This window comes from Thyridium curvatum, assembly GCF_004353045.1.
Source record: "Thyridium curvatum strain D216 chromosome Unknown NODE_38_length_371496_cov_78.080427, whole genome shotgun sequence".
In the NCBI taxonomy this organism is placed as follows: Eukaryota; Fungi; Ascomycota; class Sordariomycetes; order Thyridiales; family Thyridiaceae; genus Thyridium; species Thyridium curvatum.
In genome coordinates, this window is record NW_022156793.1 from 62,419 (window position 1) to 89,759 (window position 27,341).

General features: G+C 56.0%; 9 protein-coding genes across 9 annotated transcripts; 4 read left to right on the plus strand and 5 right to left on the minus strand.

Moving 5' to 3' along the window:
- Nucleotides 1–1,645: 1,645 nt before the first annotated feature.
- On the plus strand, nucleotides 1,646–4,851 carry E0L32_006574 (uncharacterized protein; the record flags this gene model as incomplete). Its single annotated transcript, XM_031141221.1, has 2 exons — nucleotides 1,646–1,847; nucleotides 1,934–4,851. The coding sequence occupies 2 exons, from the start codon at nucleotides 1,646–1,648 to the stop codon at nucleotides 4,849–4,851; spliced, it is 3,120 nt and encodes a 1,039-aa protein (XP_030994640.1).
- Nucleotides 4,852–5,296: 445 nt separating this feature from the next.
- Nucleotides 5,297–5,938, minus strand: E0L32_006575 (uncharacterized protein; the record flags this gene model as incomplete). Its single annotated transcript, XM_031141222.1, has 1 exon — nucleotides 5,297–5,938. The coding sequence occupies one exon, from the start codon at nucleotides 5,936–5,938 to the stop codon at nucleotides 5,297–5,299; it is 642 nt and encodes a 213-aa protein (XP_030994641.1).
- A 905-nt stretch (nucleotides 5,939–6,843) lies between these two features.
- On the minus strand, nucleotides 6,844–7,773 carry E0L32_006576 (uncharacterized protein; the record flags this gene model as incomplete). The annotated part of the gene is made up of 1 exon (XM_031141224.1): nucleotides 6,844–7,773. The coding sequence occupies one exon, from the start codon at nucleotides 7,771–7,773 to the stop codon at nucleotides 6,844–6,846; it is 930 nt and encodes a 309-aa protein (XP_030994642.1).
- A 1,083-nt stretch (nucleotides 7,774–8,856) lies between these two features.
- E0L32_006577 (uncharacterized protein) lies at nucleotides 8,857–9,222 on the minus strand (the record flags this gene model as incomplete). The annotated part of the gene is made up of 1 exon (XM_031141225.1): nucleotides 8,857–9,222. The coding sequence occupies one exon, from the start codon at nucleotides 9,220–9,222 to the stop codon at nucleotides 8,857–8,859; it is 366 nt and encodes a 121-aa protein (XP_030994643.1).
- A 1,340-nt stretch (nucleotides 9,223–10,562) lies between these two features.
- Nucleotides 10,563–12,102, plus strand: E0L32_006578 (uncharacterized protein; the record flags this gene model as incomplete). The annotated part of the gene is made up of 3 exons (XM_031141226.1): nucleotides 10,563–10,644; nucleotides 10,744–11,091; nucleotides 11,174–12,102. 3 exons carry the CDS (start codon nucleotides 10,563–10,565, stop codon nucleotides 12,100–12,102), a joined length of 1,359 nt encoding a protein of 452 aa, XP_030994644.1.
- Nucleotides 12,103–12,427: 325 nt separating this feature from the next.
- E0L32_006579 (uncharacterized protein) lies at nucleotides 12,428–14,704 on the minus strand (the record flags this gene model as incomplete). The annotated part of the gene is made up of 3 exons (XM_031141227.1): nucleotides 12,428–13,748; nucleotides 13,910–14,591; nucleotides 14,680–14,704. 3 exons carry the CDS (start codon nucleotides 14,702–14,704, stop codon nucleotides 12,428–12,430), a joined length of 2,028 nt encoding a protein of 675 aa, XP_030994645.1.
- A 1,315-nt stretch (nucleotides 14,705–16,019) lies between these two features.
- Nucleotides 16,020–17,942, plus strand: E0L32_006580 (uncharacterized protein; the record flags this gene model as incomplete). Its single annotated transcript, XM_031141228.1, has 1 exon — nucleotides 16,020–17,942. One exon carries the CDS (start codon nucleotides 16,020–16,022, stop codon nucleotides 17,940–17,942), a length of 1,923 nt encoding a protein of 640 aa, XP_030994646.1.
- A 594-nt stretch (nucleotides 17,943–18,536) lies between these two features.
- Nucleotides 18,537–19,854, minus strand: E0L32_006581 (uncharacterized protein; the record flags this gene model as incomplete). Its single annotated transcript, XM_031141229.1, has 2 exons — nucleotides 18,537–19,002; nucleotides 19,058–19,854. The coding sequence occupies 2 exons, from the start codon at nucleotides 19,852–19,854 to the stop codon at nucleotides 18,537–18,539; spliced, it is 1,263 nt and encodes a 420-aa protein (XP_030994647.1).
- A 2,421-nt stretch (nucleotides 19,855–22,275) lies between these two features.
- Nucleotides 22,276–23,506, plus strand: E0L32_006582 (uncharacterized protein; the record flags this gene model as incomplete). The annotated part of the gene is made up of 4 exons (XM_031141230.1): nucleotides 22,276–22,363; nucleotides 22,419–22,853; nucleotides 22,898–23,301; nucleotides 23,354–23,506. 4 exons carry the CDS (start codon nucleotides 22,276–22,278, stop codon nucleotides 23,504–23,506), a joined length of 1,080 nt encoding a protein of 359 aa, XP_030994648.1.
- Nucleotides 23,507–27,341: the final 3,835 nt, after the last annotated feature.

The window sequence follows — 27,341 nt, forward strand, 5'->3', positions numbered from 1 at the left end:
AATCGATCCATGAACCCTGAGCTTCATGTGAGCTGGTGCTCTCAACTTAGTGCTTGATTTACTCGATTGACTTTGTATGAGCCATGATTCGGCATTGGGGATGCACGCCAATCTGGTCGCCCAGCTAGGGAATCTTGGACATTTAGGTTTTCTCTGACGCATCCCGTCGATGGTGATCGGCGGTGGCTAGCAAGGCGGCTCACTTGATGCAAAAGCTAAACACGTTGGCGCCCACCTATCACCCGTCCTAGACCCGGTGCGAACTCCTCGCCTTGGGCTCTAAGCCTCACTCTTGACAACACCTGGATGGGGTGCAAGCCACGGCATCTCCTGCTGCCTGTGTGCGTTGTCGGCCGTTATGTCGTGGCTTTGGGCGACCGCGATGCAGGTTGTGCGTGGCACGCCGAGGCCGGTCGAAAACGATAGGTCGCCGGCCAGACAGGGCGGGCTGAAAGAGGCGTCTGCACGAACTGACGGAAACTGTTGGTTGAGGATGCTTCATTTTCCATGCGGCCGCTGGAAGCTTATCTGCTTGGTTGCATCTGGCGCTGGTTCTTTGGGTCTTGGTGCTCGCCCAAGTCCGGGGTTGGACCACCGGTCGATCCCCGCCGTCAAGGCCAAGATCGAACAATAGTCTCTCCTGCTCGAGCCAGGCCCCATCCCTGCTGGCTAGACCTCCAGTCCGTCCAAAGGCCAATCAATTGATGTCAAAACCCGGGAAAGTCGCTCACTGCCTGGAGAGGCTCAAGGTGTGGTGGTCGGAACAGCGCTGCATCCAGTGCTAAGCTTGCTACGCTCCAGCAGGAAGATCAAGGTTTAGCGTCGTATTCCAAGGCCACTCCAGCGCTTGCAACTACCGGGTAGCGAAGCCAAAACCCCCGGAAAGCACCCGCCCGTCAATCCAAAAACAACAGAGCACCCCGGCGAGCCCTGCACCCTCAATACTTGTGCTTGTAATCTCGTGCCAACCTGCAGGCGCCCCATCCTGTCCATGATCATCGTCAGCCTTGGATTCTATCCCACCCCCTGCCAACTTCCCCCAGCTTTCCCATCCTGTTTGCACCAGCAAATTCATCATCGTCCTTGCCCCCTTTCAGTATTAGGTCTTGTTCTCGCCAGAGTCGAGGCGAGTACATACAAGTTAGAGCCGTTGCTGTCCTTGTCCCGTCTTCCATTTCGCATGCTGTGTCTTACCAATCCGAAGCCGCGTCAAGTTGCTCACCGAGCCAGCTGAATCAGCACAACACAACGTATTGATTGATTTCACGAGAGCGTGCGCAACCGACCCGATACCACGGCCTATACCATCCGTCCTTGCGTCACCAGGGCACCGACCGAGTTGCCTGACGCACTCCCTGGTACATTCTCATTTCCGCCAGCACCGACCAGGCCCTGGCTTCTGACCAAAACATACAGAAGCGTACCGTATCACGACATTTCGAGAGCTCGACCTCCCGTTCTGTTCTTGAGCGTTGAGTCTCCGCGCGGCCTCGATATATACGGCTGAAGCGACTTCTATCGCTTACCGAGTAAACACAATCAGTAGCCGTAGCATCTGGTCGATATCGAGTCCTCCCAGCATACACCCATGCGCTGCATGACTTCGCACTCGCCAGCCCCCTTCTAGTCAACCTTCGCGACCAACATGGATGACACACTACCCCCGTCTCAGCAGGATGAGGGCTATTCCGAAGATCCGCTCAACCCCGTCCTGAGCGGCTCGTCCCTCTCCCTTAAGTCGCGTGGTGATCTTCTCGCAGCCTCGCTCGCCTCCAGATCCGCCTCCAACGAACTGCCGCCATGGCTATTGCGCCATCTCTCCACGCTGTCCATTGCTAACAAGACACGTGAGTTGCCATGTCGCCGCCCCATGCCTCAAGTAGCTGCGGGCTGGGTGCGATAGATTCAATTACTGACACACGCGCGACTGCAGAACTTGCTATGTCATTGCTCGACGACCTTCCCACAGGTGTCATCTCCCAGATCGTGCAGCAGCTGAATCCCCGGCTCTATATCGACTTCATCAGCTATCTGCCTGCCGAGATCTGTCTCAAGATCCTTGAACACCTGGATCCAGTCTCCCTCATCACGGTCGCTCGGTCCTGCCGCGCCTGGTACGACTTGGCTCTCGACCGCAAACTCTGGGAGCAGCTTTATTACATGGAGGGGTGGCAGGCCATCACGTCCGAGATCCAGGCGTGGGAGGCCAAGGTCAACGAGAACCTCAACTCGTCATCAGGGCCGCAGCAACAGCACTCGACTTCGTCTGAAGACGGCCATGTGTCTAAGAAGCGCGCGATATCCATGTCGCCGAGGCTGGAAAGAGATCCCGACTACATGATGATAGATGCCGATCGTCCCCTGAAGCAGGAACCACTGCAGGTGGAGACAAGCGAGTCCAGTCTGTTTGGCGGCCCATCCACTGCTGGAAGTCTGATGAGAAGCAGTATGACGCCGGGTATGGGCGATTTGAATATGGACGGGTCGGGGACCAGCTGGACCTCTAAGATCGACAAGAGACTCGGGGCTCTCGACAAGGGTAAGGGGAAAGCGGTCCATCTGCCGTCGTCGCCGACCGAGTGTGTCAAATCGCACTCTCTGCCCGAGATGTTCCCAACCGAGAACCCAGGGTCCATACCAAAATCCACGCTGTGGATGTGGGACTCGACATCGAGTAGGTACAAGATCAACTGGAAGTACCTCTACTCGATGAGGCGACGATTGGAGTTCAACTGGGAGGAAGGCAATTTCAAGAACTTCCAGTTCCCTCACCCGGACCACCCCGAGGAGGGCCACACTGAATGCATCTACAGCATACAGTTCAATTCCGAATATCTCGTCAGCGGTAGCAGAGACGATACGATTCGCATCTGGAGCATGCAGACGCGCCGGCTTGTCCTCCCGCCTTTGACAGGCCACCGCGGCTCTGTGCTCTGCCTGCAGTTCGACTCCGATCCAGATGAAGACCTGATCGTGTCAGGCAGCAGCGACTCGGATGTTATCTTGTGGCGCTTCTCTACTGGCCAGATCATACAGCGCCTCACTCGCGCTCATCGCGAATCCGTACTGAACGTCAAGTTCGACAAGCGCATTCTGGTCACTTGTTCCAAGGACAAGACGATCAAGATCTTCAACCGGAGGGAGCTGAGGCCCGGAGATTTAGGGTACGGAGAGGTCCTTGTCGCTCCCGTCCCGGTGCACCTCAAGGCTTACGGCTATGACCCTCTGGACCAGCTGCCCGTGAAGCCCCCATATACGATGATCGGAAGCCTAGAGGGGCACAGCGCGGCTGTCAATGCTGTGCAGATCTGTGGGCGCGAAGTCGTCTCTGCCTCGGGTGACCGAAACGTTAAGATCTGGGATTGGCCGAACCAGTCGTGCCTCAGGACGTTCGTGGGACACAACAAGGGCATTGCTTGCGTCCAGTACGACGGCAAAAGAATTGTGTCGGGCAGCAGCGACAACGAAGTCAAAGTCTTTGACCGTCCCTCCGGAGTGGAGCTGGCCAGCCTCCATTCGCACTCTAACTTGGTGCGGACGGTGCAAGCCGGCTTCGCGGACCTGCCGTACAGTGCGGAGGAGGACGCTGCCGAGGCTGCCAGAGTAGATGCCGAGTATTACAAGGCTGTCGAGCAAGGGACCATTCCGATGCAGTCGCAGGACCGCCGGCATCCCCACCGTCAGGGTAACCATGGCAGCAGGCGGCCAGAAGACATCCAAGCGGTTGGCGCGAAACTGCCGCCAGGAGGAGGCGGTGGTCAATACGCCCGCATCGTCTCGGGCTCATACGACGCGACGATTATCATCTGGCGGAGAGACAAGGACGGCACTTGGAAGGCTCGGCACCACCTTAAGCAGGAGGATGCCGCTCTAGCTTCTGGTCGAAGGCAGTTGCCCGATACGCAGCTGCACGTTCCTCCACCGTCCGTTGCGCCCGACAGCATCACCCCGAGCCCTGCCGCAATGGGAGCCAGTACAAACGGCGCCTCGGTTCCGGCGGCTTCCAGCTCAGCGACACAGGCGATACCCCCTATCGCGCCAGCCCAGGCCGTCCCGACTGATGAATCTTCGGTCACGGCCATTAATCCCTCTTCCCACGCGTCCATTTCGAACCTCATCGATATCGCTGTTCCTCAGGGTGTACACGTGCTTCAACAGGCTCTAGCATCGTATCCGGCCATGCTCAGCATGCAAGGGCACCTCCAGGCGGCTATTGACCGGGAGCAGAACCCATTCCTGCGCTCACAACTGCGCCAGGCCGTGTCGACGGCACTGGTCCGGAACCAGATTGCCCAGGCGAGAGCTCGTCAACAGTTGGGCATCCAGGGTCTCCTCAACGGACCGTCCATCGCAGGTCCCAGCTCATCCAGCTCCAGCGGGCAGCAACAGGCCCCCGCGGCGGCTGGCTCGAGTTCTTCTGCAGCAGCAGCGGCGGCCGATCCTGCCGTCACCCACCACGCCACTCCCTCTATACCCCACCCTGTCGTCGCCATCGGCACTTCGGGTACGGCGAGCGCAGGAGGTTCTCAGGAGGCGACGGCGGCGGCGAGCGCCGCTGTCGTCGACACCACGGGCCAGATCACCCCGATGCCGCACACGGTGCAGCCGGCGCCCGCCACCATCACGGGCGCGCCGCCGCCGACGGTGCTGCCGCCGGCCGCCGGTGCCCCGAGGGCGGTCCACCACCCGCACCTCGCGGACGCCGGGACCAGCCCGCGCGTCTTCAAGCTGCAGTTTGACGCCCGCCGTATCATCTGTTGTAGCCAGACGGGCGTCATTGTCGGGTGGGATTTCTGCAACGGCGACGAGGAGCTGGAGGAGTGCGCGAGGTTCTTTGCTACGGTTGAGTAGGCCTGGTTATGCCCGCCGTCCGTGGGGCCCACTGAGTGTGTAGGGAGCTATGTGTGTTTGTTCATGAATTTGATATGACTTGCGTGTGTGTGGCCTTGCCGCGTGCCTCTCATGCACGCTGTATGAGGCATTGGTCAGACGGCCACATCTCAATCGTAGCATCTTTGGAGGTTAGGCGAATGGACGACGGACACGGACCGGGAGACTCTGATGAGTATGACCATGGAAATGAACTGATATGCCTTTTTGTTTTTCCCACTTGTAACTGTATATAGCGTTATTAATGGAATGAGGTCTGCGATGATACTCGCCCTTTGCCACAGAACGCCGTGCCTCTCCTTGGAAATGATGGATATGCTATTGAACCACAACGCAGGATCCAAACCCAGTTTCCAGCTTGCCGCTGCTTTCTCTCTGCTCCCTCGTGTCCTGCCATGCGCAATGACTACCCGGCCGCCTCCTTGACCTTGCCCTCGACGGCGGGCGCCTCGTCGATAAACTCGGGCACCTCGTCCTGCATGAAGCTGGGCAGGCCGACGGCGCCGCCGAGCTCGCCCTCGAGCTCGACCTCCTGGCCGAGGGCCTCGAGCTCGGCGTCGAGCTCGGCCTCGTCAACGTCCTCGGGTATGTCGTAGCTGCGGGCGAGGCTCTCCTGGATCTCGTTGCCGACGTCCATGAGGTCGGCCATCTCGTCCTGCAGGCGCTCGATCTTGTCGAGGTCCACCTTGCCGTACTGCTTCTTGAGCTCTTTGTTGGTGGACTTGAGGGCGTCGACGGTCGTCATGACGTTCTTGAGGTTGTCCTGCATCGTCTGCGCCTGCTCCATGTTCCAGACCTGCGACTGCAGCTGGTCGCGCTGGGCCTCGTACTGCTTCCGGCGCTGCAGAACTTTCAGGGCCTTCTGCTTGAGGGCCGTCTTGCCGGGCCCGTCGCGCATGCGGGCCAGCTTGGCCTGGTAGGTCGAGAGCTCGGCGTTGATGGAGGCGAGCTTGACGTCGATGGAGGAGATGCGGTCGTCGATGCCGCCGATGGCCGAGTTGAGGGTCGGCTTGGGCGCCTTGGAGGTCGTGCCGAAGAGGCGGTTCATCTTGTGGTGTGGCGGGATGTGTAGCTGGATGGGGATGGGAGTGAGGGAGCGAGCGAGCGAGGAGGAGGAGAGGGTTGAGGATGCGCGCGCCCGTCTTTCGTGATGCGGGGTTGGGTTTCGTTCGATCGCGAACAGGTAGAAGGCCGGTCGCTGCGTGGAGGAAGAGATTTGAGGACGGTCGCGACGGGGTAAAAACGGAGGAGAGGAACTGGTCTCGGAAGCGCAGGAGGAGCTGGGTTGGCTTGAGGTCTGGGTTTGTCGCCAAGGTGCATGCCTAGCGATGACGATGCTGGAGCCAAGGCTAGGATGGGCTGGGCGGCGCAACCCCGGAGCGTCTGGTTCTTCAGGGTTGAGTGCCCCGCAATTAGCGATCACCACCCACTGATGCTCGTGCTGTCAACACCTGACTCCACCTGATACATGTGCTATTTCACGATCACGACTCACGACTCACTACGGTTGCTAGGTAAGTATCAACAAGTAAAACGAGAGCTTACAAGAAGCATAACATAACCTTTGCATACTTTGTCTTCGAATACACTGACTATTCAGAGGCTGTAAGAATGAAAATGCAGGCTTGTTTCACTTTGGATGGTGTTTAACCCCGAAGTGTAGTGGACTTCAATATTAATAAAGTATTTGATAAATAACTAATATTGTTCAGTTTAAATACAACAATTATTTTGTGAGCCGTACGATGACTACATCCTGATCCTACTGTTTTATGCCTATGAAGAAGCAAACACAATCTACACACAACAGAGAATAGTATTATGTAGACTCATAGCTACTTTGCATTCTGCTGCTTGTGTCCAGTCTCGGATGCCTAGATGAGTGAGCACTTACACAGATTGGATCAACAACAAGCACGCATCTTGAGCCTAGAGCAAAGTGACGAGATATAATCATGTCTCGTCTATCGTAACAACCTTCTCCGCGTCAAAGTCAAAATCATCCTCTCGCCCATATCCTCTCTGATTCGCCACTACTCTCTTCCCCGTTCCACTGTCTATGAAATCGCAGTTGTGGTGTGTGTGGCCAAAAGCCCACAGCTTCACCGAGGGACAAGTCCAGCAAACCTCTCTAGACAAGTCCGTGACGAAGGCGCTCTGGACTCCACGAGAGTCTTCCAGGTGCTCGGGATCGTTTGCCTCGGGGAGAGTTGTCGGGCTGTAGTGTGTCAGAACAGCGATGCTGCGATGTGGCTCGGTGCGAGCGATAGCTTCCACCTGATAGTTCAGCCATGCCAGGTCCTCACGATGGCTGGCGTTGTGTAGATCCACGGTCCAGTCCGAGATGTTGCTAAAGTCGGAGACGAATAGGGAGACGGTGCTCTTCTGAGATTCGGCAATGCTTGAGAAGAGCGTGCAGCCGAGAACAGTGAGGGTTTCGGAGATGTCGAACCGTCTTCTATTGAGGAAGACGAACTGCCCGACTGAAGTTGTTCCACTACTGTCTGACTCTGCTTGCCGTTTGGTGGCATTGGTCGCTTCGAATCTCTCCATGATAATCCGTGCATCCTGATGCGTGAACCTCTGCGGACTAGAATCAGGCTGGTAGGGTTCGTGGTTGCCAAGAACATAGAAGACCACTCTAAACTGCTTCAACTGCTCATCAAGGAAGGCAAAAAGTCGCTCGTCGTGGACGTTGCCGATGTCACCAAGAAGCGCGAGCTGTGTGCCTTTGGGACTGATATGGAATGAGGTGTACATGGGCAGGAAGCGAGGTGTTTCCAGATGGAGATCGGACATCACCTGTATGTGACAAGATTCACATGCGTCGTCGACGTTGCACTGCGCCATGTTGCCAGAGCTCGACGTCCGCTTGTCAGGCATCATTCATTTCCACACTCGTGAATACTAAGGGTATTAATCAGGATATAGCTAGAAAATCAAGGGAATCCTCCTCATAGCTATGTATGAAAAGATTTTGGAGTTAATTATTGCGATGTGGAAGCCTGTTGGATGCAGGCGCACTGTTGATATCTTGGAAGACGGAGTCGATGTTATGAGACAAATTAAGTGCGTGAAGAGAGAAGAGAAGACGGGTCACTTTGTAGGCAGGAGCCCATGGCTGCAGCCACACCCCAGGCCCCCAGACAACGCAGCGCACATCCTCCCAACAGCGGCTCCTTACTAGAAAAGGAAGAAGCGTACTCCAGGAAGTCATCAGAGAAAACATGAGCTCTATCTATCCCTAATCCCGAAATAGAAGAAGCCCCTTCGAAGCATTGACGAAGTCAGCATACGAGACGATCGCCTACTTGATATCCTAGAGGTAGTGCCACGATGACATTTGTGCCGCTTGCTCGCCGGTGTCGAGGTGACAGATGATGACGATGCTCAGGTCCGGTGTGACGTCCAGCTCGAGCGTGGCGACGGCCAGGGCCGCGAGCTCTGACGTCTCCGGGCACGGTGCGGGCGGAGGCGAAGACGCGGAGGGACCGGGAGCGGGACTCGCGGGCCAGGGCGTCCGATTCCATCCTTTGTGCTGTCAGTGATGACATGAGGACCGTCTCGGGCGGTATGGTCCGAGGCCTCTACGTGACACTGAGGCTGTTGACTTCCTGTGAGAGGCTGGGGTGTGAGTATCTTTGCTACCAGCAAAGGCGCCTCAACAAATCTCGTCGAGGTCAAGAACGGCTGCAATAGTATTTGCTAAGACAGATATTGACACCTGAAATCATTGCTCAAAGATACCAAGCTATTGGATATAATCATACACATGAGGGACTCTTCATTGCACTCGTATGTCCCTTGAACTATTCTGGGCCGGACGCTTTTGCCCGCGACATGTATTTCACATGCTTAAAGTAGCGAGACTGTGTGTCTAGAGCACGAAGCGCATCCGACCGACCGTGGACACTGAGAGTGATCTGGTCTTCCACTGCTCTCACACAACGGTGCTCGATGCCTGCTTTACAGACCCAGCAGGACGAGACCAGCGCCGATGGCCGCCGGAATGGCCTGGACAAAGAGGATGCGGCGGGACGCCGTGGCGGCGCCGTACACGCCGGCGACGACGACGCAGCCGTGGAAGAAGAGGCGGATCTGCCTGGCGAACTCGGGCACGGGGTGGACGAGGCCCCAGACCAGACCGGCGGCCAGGAAGCCGTTGTAGAGGCCCTGGTTGGCGGCGAGGGTGGCGGTCTGCTGGGCGAAGTCGGGCTTGAGGTTGAAGGCCTTGCGGCCGCGCGGGGTGGTCCAGAGGAACATCTCGAGGACGAGGATGTACGAGTGGATGCTGGCGACGACGCCCGTTGCGACGGTGGAGAGGACGGCCATGGTGGTGGGCGGTGCTCGGCCTATGTGCTAAGGTATTCTGTGTTGCGACGCGACGCGACGGGATGGGATTGAATGGATTGGGTGCCCGTCTTGGTCTGGTGAGAGAGAAGCCGTGTAACGCCTCTTAGCAGGGCTGCAAAGGGAAGCAAGTCTCTTCTTATTCAGGTAGCTATCCCAAGCTTGGCGACAGCTCGAAGAGCTTTCACGACTCAGACACCGAGGCAGCGTCTGTCCTAAAATAGCTTGTACTGTGGACGCGCTGTTTGAGAATGGCAAGTCATCGGTCATGCCGGCCTCGGCTTGCGACCCCAAGGATTACTGATCGGGGAGAGCATTGCATTGAAATACAGGGGATGACCTTGGACCAGGTTCAAAAATGATATATTCCGAGAAATTTACTCTCCTTGATAGTGATCTTCCCTTAGAATCCAAAGGACTGGCTCAGATGCTGTATTCCATCATTTCAGCTTCAACCTTGATTGATGACTGTAAAGCTGCAGGTGCCGAAAAGAGACGCCATTCAGTGGTCTCCTGCAGCGCTGAGCAAGGTCTATTAGGCGCTGGATGAGTGCATTAAAGTGGGCATGGCAGGTTGGAGTTGGAGCATGAGGTTCAACCTTAGAAGAGTACTTTTCAGCTTCCCCAGCTCCTGGACTGACTCCGCCGTTATCAGCCCTGGACCCCTCATGCTGGTGACTGATGTTGCCGATTACCTTGAGCGCAAGGGCACGCCTTTGCGCGAGACTTATCACATCTCGGGGTCGTGCCCTGCTCGAACAGGCTGGCATCCCCATGATCAAGGTGTTATTGGGATGATACACGGTATGACACGTTGACGAGCCCACGTCAGGTCGGGATGCAAGTCTTGCAGCTGTGTGATGCACTCTGTGGGTTTCAATGTATCATGCTCTTTGAGATGCGAGTGCTAAAGCCTGTTGGAGAATATGTAATCCGATCCTCTCTAACCGCTAACTACATGTAATTCGTGGTGGCTGACAGACGTGGGAATCAAAAGGCATGAATCATAAGGTACCTTAGGCTACAGTTAGACTCCAGTACTTCTCTATTGTTCCGAGAGAGTTCGTTATTAGTGGTGGCCTAAAAGGGTTGCCCCAAATAGCAATCTAGCACCCGTGTTAGGCGCGCGTCAAACCTCCGGATCCCGTCAACCCCAAATATCTGCCTACCTACAACTAGCCTCGCAACCCTCCCTGCAAAACAAACCTCACACGACTTCAACGAGTTCAAATTGGAGACGGCAAAAGAGCCCACGGTCAACCTCTTGATCCAGTCGAAAAACTTGCCCGTCAATAGCGCGATCGAGGCATTGCAACCATACCATGGCCAGCCTCGATACAGAGAGGCTGCGCCTCGTCTTCGAGGGTCGGCCTGACATTCTGACGGGCATCGAGAAAGCAGCAGGTATGCCGCCTCTCTGGACAGAGCAACTCCCTCAATACCGACCCCATCATCGATATTGCCATCGAGAAATCCACATTGCTAACGAACATTGTTCTCCAGACACACCCGAGAGGGTATCCCTCTTCAACAAGATTGCCTCGTTCGTTCAAGAGAGGCTCGCAGGCGACAGCTCACAGGACGGTCCCGCCGCCAAGCGCAGGCGCGTCGACGTAGGTAACGCGAACGGCCACGCAAATGGCACCTCCTCGGGAGGCGCCTCGTCGTCGGGAGAGGCCGCAAGCACCGCCGCCGCGGCAGAGCCGGTCCTGCTCGAGGTCAAGGACATCTCCGTCTCGATCCCCCAGCGCAAGAAGTTCGACCTGTGCATGACCAAGAACTACCTCTACGCCAGGGTGTCGGGCGCGTCCGCACCCGCACAGGGCATTGTCTACGCCTGGAAGGATATCGGTGAGTGCTAAATTAAGCAATGATTTGATTTTGGGTCTTTGCTACAACGGCCAAACTAACATGTCATGCCCCGTGCCAACAGAGTACGCTTTCTACGTCCCCGTCCCCGAAAAGACGCAACTGCAATACAACTACATTCTCTTCCCGCGCAACACGTCCCTCACCTCCCTCAAGGCTGGCGCGACGGCCGATGTCGAACCCTTCGTCTTCACCGTGCCCAGCACGGGTCCCAAGCCCGGCACTGTCGGCGGCCCCGGTGCTAACACCGCCGCCAGCGTCTCCGACACCTACAGCTCGCTCTTCAACTGGGCCCTCACGAACCAGATGCGTTCCGTCGGCAACCGGACCTCCATCGTGGCGTCGGATGCCAAGGTCTTTCATAGCATGATGAGGCAGTCGCACCGCCCCAACGAGAAGGCCGTTCACGTCAAGGCCTTCCGCGGCAGCAAGGACGGCTACCTGTTCTTCCTGCCGGCCGGCATCCTCTGGGGCTTCAAGAAGCCGCTGCTCTTCATCCCGCTCGACCGGATCGCGGCCGTCAGCTACACGAGCGTGCTGCAGCGCACCTTCAACATGGTCGTCGAGGTTGACCTCGGCGACGAGCAGGCCGAGGAGGTCGAGTTCTCCATGATCGACCAGGAGGACTACGGCGTCATCGACGAGAAGTACGTCAAGCGCCACGCGCTGCAGGACCGGAGCATGGCGGACAAGCGCAAGGCCAAGCGGGAGCTGGCGGAGAACGCCAAGGACGGCAAGAAGAAGGGCGAGGCCGGCGGCGAGGAGGGCGCCGACGGAGGAGCAGCCGGCGAGCCTGACGACGGGCTCACGGAGCTGCAGCGGGCTGAGCAGGCGCTGCAGGACGAGGAGGACGAGGACGAGGAGGACTACGACCCGGGCAGCGACGGCGACAGCGACGGCTCTGGAACGGACTCTGATGAAGACGATGATGATGGTGGCGAGGGCGGCGAAGGAGAGATGGACGAGGACGAGGATGAAGATGACGACGAGTAAAAGGAAGGAACTGTACACATACAGGAGGCTTGTTGATGTCTGGTTGGGATCTTTGCGATGGGTTTGGGAAGGCGTTCAAAATGAAGTCAAGAGGTAGATGGCGTGACGGGGATATCATGGACTTTCTACGTACATGCCTCCATCTGGCATGCTGGAGGTAGTGAGCTCGACGGTATGATCGAGGGATGTAAGATATACAAAGTCCTGGTTTCAAATAGATGCGGATCGATGGTCATCCGCCACATGCAACACATTCTCGCATCGTATGGCTAAGTTGCGTGGGGGTATTGGAGCCCTTTCCATGTCACAACTCTATTATTTCTTTCTATAGGAAGGGTGCATTTAGCACCCAGTACAAGTTGTTCAGGTCGATGCCCTCCAGCTCGTCCCCGGTGACGCCAGGCCATGCCGACGAAGGCATGGCCATGACCTCGCTCTCGATCGCCGTCGACTCCATGCTCACCGGCGTGTGCACCTTGCCCAACGTCGTCTCGCGGTCCGAGTCCTCCTCCATCTTGTCGTACTGGTGATGGTGGTGGTAGTACTGCTGCGGCTGCGGCTGCTTCACGTCCACCTGCTGCTGTTGCTGTTGCTGTTGCTGCTGCTGCTGCGGTTGCTGGTACAACTCTTCGTCTTGGTCCCCGTCTTCAGCTTGCTCGTCGTCGTCGTCGGCCGCGCACCACACGTTGTGCTTCTTGAGCATGGCGCGCAGCATCCGCACGCCCTCCTGCACGGCCGGCGTGCGCGCCTGAGCCTCCTCGAGGATGGTCCACGGCAGCGCCAGCTCGCGCTGCTTCTCGGCGCGGCTCTGCTGCTGCTGCTGGCCCTGGCTACCACCACCACCACCACCACCACCACCACCACCACCACCACCACCACCACCACCGTTACTACCGGCCGACCCGGGCCCGGACCCGGACCCGGACTCGGGCCGGGCGACGAGGCATAGGTCGACCACCAGCACGGCCACGGCGTAGAAATACGCAAAGACGGCGATGCCGGAGCGCAGGCGCGCCGAGGCGACGGGGTGCGTGGACCAGGGCAGGCAGCGCTCCGTGTCGATGATGAGGCGGGCGCTGGCCAGGGCCACGGTGCGCGAGTGCTCGTAGGCGCGGTCGGCGGCCGCGCTGCGCGCCATGTACGGCAGGTGCATGCGGCAGCGCTGGCAGTTGACGAGGGAGACGAGGAGCTGGCGCTGCGTGACGACGTGGTGATGGTGGTGCTGCTTGACCATGCCCGCGGCGGCGGAGGCGTTGTGTTGTTGTCCTGCTGCTGCCGGGGTGCTGGTCCTGCTGCTTCTGGCGGAGGCGGTGTCGCCTTGGAGCTGCGGCTGCTGGGACTGAGGTTGCAGTTGCGGTTGCGGGAGGTTGTAAAAGGCCGGGACGTCGCGCACAAAGGCGTCGATGGCGGCGTCGATCTTGAGCACCTGGTCGTAGGGCGGGACGATGCAGTCGAAGCCGCCGCGGCCGGCCTGGTCGACGACCAGATCGCGGATCATCTCGGCCCAGCGGATCCGCTGCAAAAAGTACGAGCTTGCGGTCGATTGAGCCAGGGGCCGGCCGGTGGCGCCGTCTGTGAGCTCGGCGTCGTCGAGGTTCAGCGGCTTGCGCACGGCCATGTGGTGCGGGTTGACCGAGTAGGTGCCCCTTTGGGGGCCGTCGCAGTTGGCGAGCATCCTGCCATCTTTTCTTCAGTTTTCTTTTCTTGTTTTACCTCGTCGTTTCCAAGTTTGCTATTCCTTGGGTGGACTTGGCAAAGGGGGGATGAGAAAGCAATGGGGGGGAGGATATTCTGTAAGATGACGTACCAGTCGACGGCGGAGAGATGCCACCAGATCCGTCTTGCAACTTCGGCCCTGATGCCAGTCAGGCGTACCGCCGGGCTCGCCTCCTCGCGTGGATCATCGATCCGGTGGAGGCCCAGGTGCCGGGCCAGGGTGACGGCCCTCGACAGGCCCTGCAGCGCGCGCAGAGTCAGCCCTTCGAGGTTGAGGATGGTGAAGCACAGTATCGCCAGGCCCTGGAGGATGTCGAGCGACGCCTCGCCGTTGGCCTGGCACCGCTCCGAGACCTCGTAGGCTATCCTCGTCCAGAACTCGGTCCTGGCCTGCGCCTCGGCGGCGCTGGCGATCGACTGCACCTTGGCCGGGTCGTCGGCTGTCCAGGTGGACGCGACGAGCGAGAAGACGGACGACAGCACGACGACGGGCCCCGCGGGGACGTGCGGCCGCGAGTCAAACACGTCGGCCACCAGGCGCCGGAGGGAAGCGTCGTGCACGAGGTGCCTGACGTGGTTCAGGTCGCCCAGGAACTTGTCGACCAGCTCGGCCGTCTGGTCCCGGCTGGGCAGCCAGAAGGAGCCCGGGCAGTCGGTTAGCTGCTGCTGGAGGTGCTGCTGCTGCTGCAGATGACCGGCCGAGGCATGGTGGTTGTGGATCGCGACCGACGAGGCATCCGGGGACGCCCATGCCTGCTGTGGAGAGCCCAGCTCTGCGATGTGCGTTCGCACGAAAACCTGGTGCACCGGACCCGAGGCCTGGAAGGATCGCGACAAGGAAAGTGTGTTAGTTTGACGTACGTTCGTGGGGAAATTTGGGGGCCATTTTTGGTCTTTATTTCCAGTCTTACGCTTTTTACAGTGGGGAGGCGGTTCAGCACGACGGCGTCCTCGATTATGGCCTGCAGGCTGGGGGCCAGCTGATGGGAGGAGTGGTAGCTGTGAGGGACGGAGGAGACAGCTGGATGTGGTGAAGACTGCGACAGATCACTCGACGACGCGGTGCGATGTGCGCCGCCAAGAGCTGCCAGCATCGACTCGAGCCGATCCAGACGACTCAAAATAGCATCGTTCTGGGCAACGACCGCTGATGAAGCGGAGGCATCATTGGGCGTTGCCACTGCCTCTTGGCCCACGGCGGCGGGCGCGGATGTTGACGATGGTAAGGAGGCTGCTGGTATTGCTGGAGTTCCTGCTGATGCGTATCGCTGAGGAGCAGCGCACGGGATCCCACGATTGTTACAGTTCGAGCATGGGTACTGGCGATTACACCTCAATTTCCGTACCCTGCAGAATTGGCACGATGCTATTCGCGACGGGGGAGCCATTCAGCTGGCTGGTGTTTGCTGGGCTTGGCTGGACTTGGCCTGGCTTGGCTTTCGACTTGTGTGTGTGTGCCTGTGTGTATAAATGATGAAAAGGTTGCCCGCCGCCCAGATTGCCGTCTGTTTGAGGAAAAGAATCAAGCGTCTCACGGATTTAATTCCCCGGTAAGCTTACAGCCGCTGGGGCCGGGGGTTCCCACGATGAATGCCGTGTGCCAAGGGCCATAGAAATGCCCATTCTGAGCCGCACCGAGCAATCCAGGAATCCAGGATTGGCACACACTAAACTCTGCCGAACAGGCCGGTCGGGTTGTCGAGTGGCCGGGTCGCCGAATCGAAGGTTTCCGACAGGATTGACTCGCGCAGATCAAGCGTGCTCGAGTAGTCCCAAAGGGGTGATAGCTCCGCGGACTGCGCGGAACTATTTAAGCACATTCTGACGTAGGAACCCAGAGGCGGTTCCATGCAGCTTACAGGAACAACAGGGCGATCAGTGATTTTGACACAATGGCCCAGGGTGTCATGCTGGCTGTGCTTGTGCACGGATCAAGATACAGATGCAGATTGCCTTATTGTGCAGTCTGATAGATATACGAGTAGAATGGATGTGTATCTCCATATAAGAACAAGGGCGATGAATCCTTCGCCCGAGGTTTCGATAATAGAGTAGAAGTCGTCGTTGTTCTCCCTCGACCCCCAACCGCCGAATGTCTGCAGTCTCTCATAACATCCGGAAAACACTCTAGAGAATAAAGCTGGCCAGTCTCCTAAACTGCACAGTGGACTGGAACTGGACCTTCTAAACATCACTTCGGGATGGCAACTCTTGAAGACCCTCTCCAGATGGTGCCAGGTGGCCCTGAACCAGTCGAGCCCGTCCAACATACCGAGATACCTTTCTGGCGACTCCTCATCGACCAGGCCGGCCTCACACCAGAGGTAGCCTACTACCAATATCAAGGGTCCGGCACAAAGGAGAACCCCTTCCTGGTACAATGGATCCCAGACGACCCTCGAGACCCCATGTGCTTTGCAGCGGGCAGGAAGTGGCTCATCGTTGCCTGTGTTTCCATAGCGACTCTAGCCATCGCCTTCGGGTCCTCTGTGTATACAGGCGGCATGATGGAGGTCATGATGGACTTCAAGATCAGTAGAGAGGTTGCAACCCTGGGCATATCTCTGTTCGTCTTGGGCTTTGCTGTCGGGCCCGTCTTCTGGGCGCCGCTCAGCGAGGTCTTTGGCCGCCAGCTGATCTTCACCATCACCATGGCCTTCCTCACCATCTTCAACGCTGCCTCTGCGGGCGCTCCAACCGTGGCCGGCCTTCTCATCTTCCGTTTTCTTGCAGGAGCCTTTGGCGCGTCCCTGCTGACCAATGCCGGAGGAGTGATTGCTGATATCTTCCCTCCGGCTCAACGGGGTCTGGCCATGTGTGTCTTCTGCGCCGCTCCCTTCTTAGGGCCTGTCTTGGGTCCGATATGTGGCGGTTTCCTCGGGATGAACGCCAGCTGGCGCTGGGTCTTGGGCTTGCTCACCATTCTCTCCGGCGTCCTCTGGATCTTCGGGACTCTCGCCATCCCGGAGACATACGCCCCGAGACTTCTGAGAGTCCGAGCAGAGAAGCTCTCCAAGATCACCGGCAAGCACTATGTCAGTGCCTTGGATCATAAGCAGGGGAGACCCACCGTTTCCGACCTGGTACAGATGTCGTTACTCCGCCCCTGGGTACTGCTGTTCAAGGAGCCAATCGTTCTTCTCTTGTCTATCTACATGGCGGTGGTGTATGGCACTTTATACATGTTCTTCGCTGCCTTTCCAATCGTCTTCATTCAGCATCGCGGCTGGAACCAGGGCGTTGCGAGCTTACCGTTCATTGGCATCATTATCGGCATGCTCTCGGCCGTGCTCTATGTGATTTTGGATAATCCACGATATGTGCGCACAGAGAAAGCCCACGGCGGGCTCGCTCCCCCCGAAGCCAGGTTGCCTCCCACCATTGTCGGCTCCATCGCTCTCCCTATCGGTCTTTTCTGGTTTGCATGGACCAACTCCCCCTCGATTCACTGGATAGTCCCCGTTATAGCTGGGATCCCATTCGGATTTGGGATGGTCCTCGTGTTTTTGAGCATCATGAACTACCTGGTCGACTCGTACACCTTGTTCGCTGCTTCAGTCCTTGCTGCGAATACCATCCTGCGCTCCATCTTTGGCGCCGTCTTCCCCCTCTTCACGCCGCGGATGTACGATAACTTGGGTATCCACTGGGCGTCGACAGTCCCTGCTCTTCTGTCTATCCTATGCCTACCCTTTCCTTATTTGTTCTACCGCTACGGGCACCGGATCAGGCTCAAGTGCAAGTTCTCTGCTCAGTCGGCTGAACACATGCGCCACCTGCGGGAACAGCCGGACAAGTCGTCGCCCCCGTCGTCAGAGGAAGACAAGCCGGAAGGAGACTGTGCTACTCAGGCGGGCTATCAACAGACTGTTGACCAGCCACACCATCATGGTGCTAGTCATTCACAACAGTACGGCCCTGACCAAACGTGCCAATACGTGGTCATATGTCAATCATGCCAGCAAGCCCTGATCTGCCCATCGTGTCAACAAGGCGTTGCAGTTCAGCCCGTTCAACACGCTGGTACTGATCAGGAATATCAACACAATACTGACCCAGCGTATCAGCAGAGCGGAGGCCAGCCGTCTCATCCTGTGGCTAGTCAGCCTGGCAACGGCCAGTAGTATCAAACTGATAAATGTGCAAAAGAATATCAGCATGTGATCTGCTTAGGAAGGACACAATCATCTTACTATCTCTTTTCTCTTGTTTTTGTCATTGCATTGCGAAGGGAATATACGGCACCGTTTAGCACGTTGAGGACGACTTTGAAGTTCTTGTACATTAGCCAAGCGACATGACCTGTACGATGTTTACAGCTCATCTTCTCATCTTTTGATGAAATTTAGCCAAGCCTGACAGTCTCTTTTCGCGTTCTTATTTGAAATTTGGCTATTGCCTTGAGCATTTACTTGGTCACACTCTCTCTTTTTCTTTTTTCTTTTTTCTTTTTTCTTTTTTCTTTTTTTTAAAAAAAACAAACAAACAATCGATATATCTCATCATTTCTTCTTGTGGTTGTGGTTCACTACTCATTTCCCTGACAAAACTTCAAAAAGTCGTGGAGCGGCTCAAGTGAATCATGCCCAACCTCCTGAAGATAGGTACAACTCTCTCCGCCGGAAAGTGACAACCCTACGAACTTCTGAGCGAGCCATCCGAGTTCGCAAAATAACTGAGAATAACCACTTGGGGAGACCTCGTCCCAGTCTACCGTTTCAGTTGCCAGTCTCCAGACTTCTTGCCATCGCGAGATGGCGCGGAGTAGAGCTTGGGCAGAACAAGACAAGAGAGACATGTGTCGCGCTGAGGTAATCATCGTGATCAAGGCTAGGTAGGAACAGTGAGTCATATGCAAAAGAGAAGTTCTGTCTTGCTGCAAACTCACCCATCAACGACTGCTGAAGACCAGACAGTGGGACGTGCTTGAAGGGGGCCCCCGTAGGTCCTGGCCACTCTTCCCCCATCAACGTCGAGACCAGATATGCTGGGGAGGCAGATTCCAGCGAATGATGGAATTCAAGATCATCGCAGGCAACATGGAATGCTTCCTCGTCCTTGGCGTCCCATAATTCGGGAGCACACTGCAGATTGCAGGTTAATTCTGAAGGCGTTATCAGAGGCCCGGGCATGTTGAGCATGAGGCAAACATTCCAGGTAGCCAAGGCAGTCCAGCAACCAACCCTGAGACAAGTCAGCACACGATTCAAAGCCCGAGTAGACTGGGCAAGTTCAATACCTGATGCAGCTTTCTCGATGAATGAATTCGTGCCAGGACCCAGCTGGTCTTCCGGAAGGGTGTCTGACGCGGGCAAGCCCGAGCTCCCGTACGACTGACACGAGAATGGGCAGTCGTTGAGACAGCAGGCGACGCCGCGTACGTCTCTCGTTCATCATGGACTGGACAATCATCATTTGTTGGGTGGCCACCAAGGCTTGGAGTAAGTCATTGGTGATCTCGAGAGGACCGCGCTCTTGCAAAGTCGCCTTGAGATGCCCGAATATGTACTCTTCGGAGATGTAGAAAAAGCCACGGATAGCGAAAGTGTCGTCCTGAGGCGGCGAACGTAAGGCGCCGGAAAGCATGAGCGCCAACAGCAATGACTTGGGAGCAGTGTGAATGGCAAAGGTTGGTCCGTGAACGAGGGGGAACTCGGCATATGTTTGCGTAAAGTATGCTGATAAGAATGTTCTTGCGTTTTTCACCGTGAAAACCGATCGTGCAAATTCGATGTCGAATGGTTCGGTGTATGAAGAGTCGTTTAGCTGTAGGTTCTCATGTAAAGACTTAAAAGCCAAGCAAATTTCCTCTAGAATGCTGTTGAGCCCTTGATCGTGGGACTGGTGCTCATCAAAGACGAATGTGGAGTGATCAGAGACGATCGATGTAGAGTATTGAACAAGGCCCAGTGAACTCAAGTCGAATGCCAGATTTTCGTCTCGATATTCCGAATATGAGCCGAGGCCGATACTCGAGAGCCTATAGCTACTACTCTGAAAGGCTTGTGACATCGAATCGGCAGAAGGATCCGTCATTCTCATCGCGAAGGTGAGAGATGAGTGGCTCTTGGCGCCAGGCAGACCACTTGGGGTTCTTGCCGGCCCCAGCCCGGAGACTTGGCCCTCTGTAAACACTCTGTTATATGTACAAGCTGTCTTTCGAGCCGTACAGCGACCGCAGGGGTGTTTGAAATCGCATGAATGTTTCTTCAAGACACATGCATCACAGGCTCGAGGCTTCTGCCCTCGCCTGGCGGGCGAGGGGTTCTCACCAGCCTCCTTCCTCGGGCAGGCCAGAGAATGTTTGCGGCAGACATCACTATCTCGGACGTTAGTGGGTTACGGCTTTAGACAACGGACCTGGAGAACATACTGTCTCGCGAACCTTTTCCCGCAGTATGGGCATGGATGTCTATCCTTGCTCGTGTCTATGGATATATGTTAGCGGACCAAGTCATTGCAGTTGAGAGAGGAGACAAAAACATGATGAAGGATGCGCTGGGGAGAAGGGGAAGAAGAACTAGTAGACTCACGGGTTGCCTCGTGACGGCGCAGGTGGGTTGAGTGTTTGTATGTTTTGGAACAGTGGGCACACGAGTACTCGGCCGGCATCTTATTGCGACTTGGGCCCAATGGGCGGCAGTGTGTATCCCGATAAGTGATCGCTACTGTCGAGCGGTACACAGGGTCTCCTCTGGCCGGGGGTCAGATGAGCCCGTAATTGTGGCAAGGGAGGAAGAATGAAAGAGATGAGGTGGGTTCAGGTGGGTTTTCTCCGAGTGCGTTTTCTTCACGGGTGGAGCCGGAAGGTCAAAATGGCGGACATCGGGGCACTTAGACGGACGGATCCGCTCGAGCAGTCTAGGGTTTGGTGGCAGCGGAATGGCCTCGTGCTGAGGCAGGCCTTGTCTTTTGACATGCCTCTTCTTTCTATTCGTTTATATCCTCGGGATAGATCGAAATAGCTCCAAGACGAAGCACTTGCTCAGCCCCTCGTGAGTCTTGACCGTATTACTGTACACCAGTACTTTGCCTGACTTTCTTTCGGAGAGCTCAATCTTCTGTTGGAACAATCGTTGCCTTTTTCGATAGAAGAGCAAAAGCATACCTGGAATAATTACCGAAGTGGGAGGCGATGGCTTTTGAGGCAGGTGCTCGAGGTGAGTGCTGTCCTGGGTCAATTACCTTACTTACACGTCTGCTCGATACTTACACATCATTGTTGAGTAGCTGTCATTTCGGCAATTTCGATACGAACCCCGTCTATGCTTCCTCGATGCCTCGTCACGACCTCTCGACCATTAGCCCTCAACACCTTTAAATGTGGCTTCCATTCGCAGAGCCCGGTCCGTCAACCAGTCCCCTGCTCTCCCCGGCCTCAAGCTCTCATTCAGCAAGATAAGCCATCTGGGGTGGTCGAACATGCCTTGTAAGTCTCGCCGGGTGCCCCAGTGGTTTCATTGCAAGTTGTTACCGGGGTAGGATGAATTCTAACAATGTCTCTTCCTCGCCAGAACCACGCTAGACGCCCTGGTGAACTGGGCCCGGCAGGGCTCTATGTGGCCTCTGTCCTTCGGCCTCGCCTGCTGTAGCCTCGAGATGATGCACGTCTCTATGCCACGCTATGATCAAGATCGACTCGGTATATTTTTCCGTGCTTCCCCCCGCCAGGCCGACGTCATGATTGTCGCTGGCACCGTCACCAACAAGATGGCACCTGCTCTCCGCCAGTGTTATGATCAGATGCTCGATCCTAAATGGGTGATCAGCATGGGTAGCTGCGCCAACGGCGGAGGATACTATCACTACTCTTACTCGGTGGTTAGGGGCGTGGACAGGATTGTGCCAGTCGACGTGTACGTCCCGGGTTGCCCGCCCACGTCCGAGGCGTTGCTGCACGGAGTCTTCCAGCTGCAGCGGAAAATGCGGAGGACAAAGGTCACGCGGATGTGGTATAGGAAGTGAAGGCATCGGTTGTGGTGTGGAGTACTGCCAACTCACGACATCGAAATCACTGCAGTTTTGGCTACTACAAAATCAAGTACTAGGACGGGTGCCATTGATCTCGAATCTCAGGGGCACCTATCTCTTTTGTGGTAGTTCAATATCAGTCTAGTAGGAATGTACTGCTGCTGTTTCTTGACTTTTTGTCAAAATTCAAGATGCACTTGTACCGTGTCTCGAAGGCAAGTTTCCTTTTCGAAGACTTCGATTGCTTGAGCGAGAGTCTTGAATGACGAGATGAAGCTAGCAATAACAAGCTGCAGCATACGTTGAACAGCCCCATCATTGCTGCCCAATCTCGTTCTAGCGAGGATCCAATCCTATCTTAGCTTTGATGGATCGTACTCTGGAAGCTTACCACAATGCGGGGGTGGGTTTATTCAACACATCTCTATCAACTAGTCACATGAACGCAAGAGATATTCCTTTACAAGGTCAAGCATTTCAACCCCAATGGAGATGAAACGAAGGCCAGCTCCAGTGTTGTGCATCAACGACATTAAGGAAGAGGCAGCCAAGGTTTTGGAGAAGTCTGCATTGGGTACACACAGAGTCCCGCTGTTGGCACAAGATGTTTGATTGACCATACCGGACAGATTTCTTCAACTCCGGCTCTACCGACCAGATCACTGTTCATGAGAATAGTGCGGCCTTCGGAAAGTATCGGATCCGCCCTCGGGTGCTGCGGGACGTGTCTGATGCAGATACCAGCGTCACAGTACTGGGACGCAAGATCGCGTTCCCTCTTGGTGTCTCCCCTGCCGGGATCCAAGCTATGGCTCACCCCGACGGCGAGCTAGCCACAGCCAGGGCTTGCGCGGCACGGGGCGTGCTCATGGGGGTATCCTCTTTCGCCAACTACTCCGTTGAAGACATCGTCCAGGCCGGGATGGAAGTTGGGCCCGTTGGGCACGCAATGCAGCTATACACGATGAAGGATCGTGCCTTGCAGGAACGCATCATCAAACGGGCCGAGGCAGCTGGATGTGTGGCCGTCCTCATCACGCCGATAGTCCCGTCCTTGGCGTTCGGTATAACGAATGGCGTAATGACTTTCGCACGCCCGCGGGCCTAGGTTTCCCCATGCTGGAGAGGACCACGGAGCAGATACGAGAACAGACGCATGATGACGGCTTCGTGGCATTTAACTCGGACGCCCACTCTTCGGCCTACGACATACCGTGGCTTCGTGCTAAGACTAAGATGCAGATCTGGATTAAAGGCGTCCTCACCGCAGAGGATGTCCTTGTCGCTCGCGAGTACAAAGTCGATGGCGTTATCATCAGCAACCACGGTGGCAGGCAGCTGGATGGGACACCGGCCACCATCGACGTTCTCCAAGAGTGCGTGAGGGCAGCTGATGGCAAGATTCCCGTTCATATTGACGGAGGGTTCAGGAGTGGGCTTGACATCTTCAAAGCCGTCGCGATGGGCGCGGAATGCTGCTGGATAGGGAGGCCTGTGCTTTGGGGCCTTGCTGTGAGTTATACGATTGGAAGTTCGTTCGGTTCACATACTCACTGAGACATAGTACAACGGCCGCCAAGGTGTCGAAAGGACGCTGGACATCCTTTATGATGAGTTCAATCGGGTGATGCAATTGTCAGGTTGTAAAAACGTATCCGAGATCACCCTCGCGTCTCTAGGGATTGTTCGTCAGGACGGTCCTCTTGCGCGTTTATGATCGACCACCTTCGCGCTTTAAGGGAATTACAAAATAATTCTAGGACTTCGTTCCATATGACTCCAATCCGAGCGTTCATATTTGGTGTGTTTCACCACATGCGGTATCCCCGAAGTTTGATATTAGCCGCAAGCCAGGGCGTAATTGGCCTCGTCTTTGACTTCGGATGATAGAGAGACAAAAGCTTTCCGAGGGATCGCGCAAGGGAACAATATTTGATCATGTCTAAAGGTCGGCATATACACAGATGTAACGGGCATTCATGTTATTCAACCAGTCCATGCATGTGGTTCCTCAGCCCTGTGTAGATCTGGTAGTTTCGGTTATCCCAACGTCCATCAGGGTTTTACACTTTGATATGTAATGCTGAGTTTTAGCTCATACAAAGCCACTTGTAGTTCTCAAAAAATGGACCTTCAGTGCTTTATTAAGAAACAGTCCCCAGCTTTCCTGTTGGGTTGACTCCCCACAACCCTCATACAACGCCCAACTTTTTGATATGATGCAATGCCGCCGCGAGATCCTTTCTGACGACCCTTGAATAAGAATAATACTTTTTCCTTCCCTTGGAAGTATTTAAATATCCATCGATCCCATTGGATTTAGGTAGTGGGATAGCCCTTCCAATTTGTAGAGAAAAGCAATACATCGCTAGCATCACCGGGCGGCCGTGAGTCTCATCTGGAGCAGTATGGAGTACGTCTCGGTCGACACATCAGGCTGCCCGTCCTGCTACCGGATGTGGGCCACGTCGGTCAACCTGTTTGTGAGCTTGCATGACCGGTCACGTTGCTGTGGACCTCCTCTATGCCAGGGGAGATGACACTGGGATGCGACCCGGAGGATCGGCGTAGTCGAACGGTTATGTAATAGGACGCGATGGACCTGCGACCAGTACTGGTCACGCAGAGTTCATCTGCGATCTGCAGCTTTCATGGCGCTAGAAGCGATGGGAGGGGCTTGCCATGGCATTGGGAACACCAGGCAGGAGAGTGCGACCTTATTTCCACTCGGTGATCGAGCAGTGTGCATGCAGCCACCGAGGCGGAGGTGGACACGAGGAAGGGGATCTGTCGTTGCAGTGTTCGTGTATTATGTTATCTGGTGAGTGATTGCCCTCCGTTCGCAGATTCCTATGTGTACTTTCTATTGATTTTGAACAGAGATGGCTCGCTTACACTCGATATAGCTCACCAAGGGCGACAGGCCATCCGTCTGGGTCTCGGCCGAGACGGCGGAGGCTGTTGTGACAGCAGGGCAGCCTGCCCTACACGTGCTCCTCCAGGCTCACAGCAGCGAAATAGAGAAGAACTGCATACATGGGACGAAGATGGTGTAGGGGATGAAACAGAGACAGCACCGATGGGTAGCGACGATGCAACTGGTATGGTTACCACGGAGACGGAGACCGAACCAAAAGCAGCAGCAGCAGCAGAGAGAAAGTAGCCATGCATCACCGATGGACAGGGGTTAGTAGTTGGCATCGAGATTGTCGGCCAGTGGCAGGGCCCGTCTCGTGCACGATGCTTGACACCACTGCGCTCGCTGCGCGAGGTCGTCAACGGCTGCGCTGGCGGGGTTCGCGGGTGCGCGCGCGTGTCCTCTAACCGACGACCAGAGTGGCAGCAACCTTCAACAGACGCTGGGCAAGTCGACAAGTGGCCAGATTATCCGCGCTGAGGAGGAGTTCGCGGGGTGGCGCCACTGGTCTCCCAAAGTGTTCGGACTCTGCGGGCGGACGATCCCGAGGGTGTTCCAGAGACGGGATGGCCGGGTGGGTTCCTTCTTATTTTTGGAAGTCTTGAGGCACACACCTGAATTGACATTGATGAAACAAAACGTGTCGACTGCATTTGACATGTCGTTTGGTTACAAACTCTGGTCCCAGTTGGTTATCTAGGTACTAAGGACATAGTCTTGTGTGTCCGATTTTGGAAGCTCGGGACTTTTAAGCATATCTAGGCGGTTTCATGAGGATGCAGCAAAGCCAAGACTCGGGGAATTGACGAGTCAAAAGCAGGGATTCAGCCATGAGGTGTCATGGATGGGAGGGACGGATTTTAGGTTTGCAAGGTCTGTTCGCCGTTCGACTTCGAAGGAGCGTGGCCCCAGGAAGCGGCAGGGGTTGCGAGATATCGCGAGAGGTTAGCCCAGAGTGGGATGCTCGTACAAGTAGAGGAGGGACGTGGGTCATGGGCCCCGCAGGCCTAGGCTCTGTGTCTTTGCAATGACATCGTCGGATGATGATCCTCGAGTGGACAAGCCGAGAGTTTTTGGCAAGCCGTTGAAGAAGCGAGAAGGGTAGCACTCAAGAGACTGTAGATAAAACCGATATGGAGAATGATCCCACTCGGTTGCATCAATGGTTGCATTCTAGCCTCGAAACAGGACATGGCCTGCGGCACAGCGCAGCACAAGACGACTGGACTGGCCTCGCTCCGGAGCTTGAGCTCTGCCAAGATTGCGTCATGTGCAGGGGTCGCAAAGATCGATCAAATGGGCCAGCGAGCTACGCCGCCGGCATTGGCAACTCTAGGGACGGACCTAAGATTATCGAGCCAAGGCGCCGGGGATGAGGATCCTCTTCGGCAGAGTATCGAGATGCTGGGCTGCACTTGTGCGGCGGGGTGCGAAGACTTGAGTCTGGATACCCAGGCGTGACGATGATAGACGTGATGATTTGGGATGAATAGGAAGAGAAGGCGAGTAGAAGCGAGATATAAATAACAGTGTCTATCGCGAGATCAACACCGGGGTTGCTGGCTTAGCGCTGCATCTTGGGTCGCGAAGGCTGGAGATGGAGATGGAGGTGGAACTTGTGGCAAACCCAACCGTGCACCTCACCACCACCTGGTTCAACTCTCGCCGACAATGGTTCGCATTCTGGTCGACGGTTAGCTACCTACCTGTAGTTAGTCTCACGCACAACGAAGCCAATGTTTCATGTTTCAGGTTGTCTCGGGGCAGAATCCGGTGCGGGATGGCGCGGGCGGGCTGGAATGTGGTGGGTTGTTTCCCCATGAACCGCAGCCATTTCCTCGTTCCTCATCCCTCAGAGCCAAATATGGAAGCCACCATCAGCACGTGTTGCGTCGCGGATTGATTGCGAGGGCAGAAGGGCAGGTGCCTACCTAGGTAGGTACGACCACAATCGCTGCCGAGGGTAAGATCTGTCCATAGTTGGGTGGGGGAAATCAGTCGAGAGCTGCCTTGCCTGATATCAGAACGCAAGTGAGCACCCAACAACATCCATCACCATCCGTGCCGCTGAGTGAGCAAGGAATAGATAGGTAACATTCTTCACAGTTGACTGAGGGTGTAGGAAGGAAAAGGGTTTCCCCAATCCTTCTCGGGCAAGCAATGGGGAAATCAAAGAGGGTACTTGTAGGTAGCAAGAAAACAGGGAAGCATTCCCAATCATCGTTGTGTACCTACATCCTCACGGTCTGGTGCTCAGGCAGACAGACGACCCTGACTTGGTCCCATGAAGCTACCTACCTAGGTAACATATGGTATCCATAAGAATCGCGGCTGCCTGCCTCTTGCCTCTCAGTTAGCCGCCAGCGGTAATCCGAGCCGGCGATCCCCAAGTGCAGGGCAGAATGACGGCGAGCATTGCTCTTACGAGCGAGCTGACAACTCGGTCCAGAGGTACCTGTAATCAATTTTCTGGTGGGCTCAGCCCCCAAAACGGCCCAGACGGCTACACAACACAGCCATCATCAATCGAAGGCCAACGGCGGGCGTTTAGGTGGGGCCCTCCAAGGCTCACTAACGGACCGTCCACGGGTGTTGGATGGGGGCCGCCCGTAGCGTACCAACATTCTCCAACAGT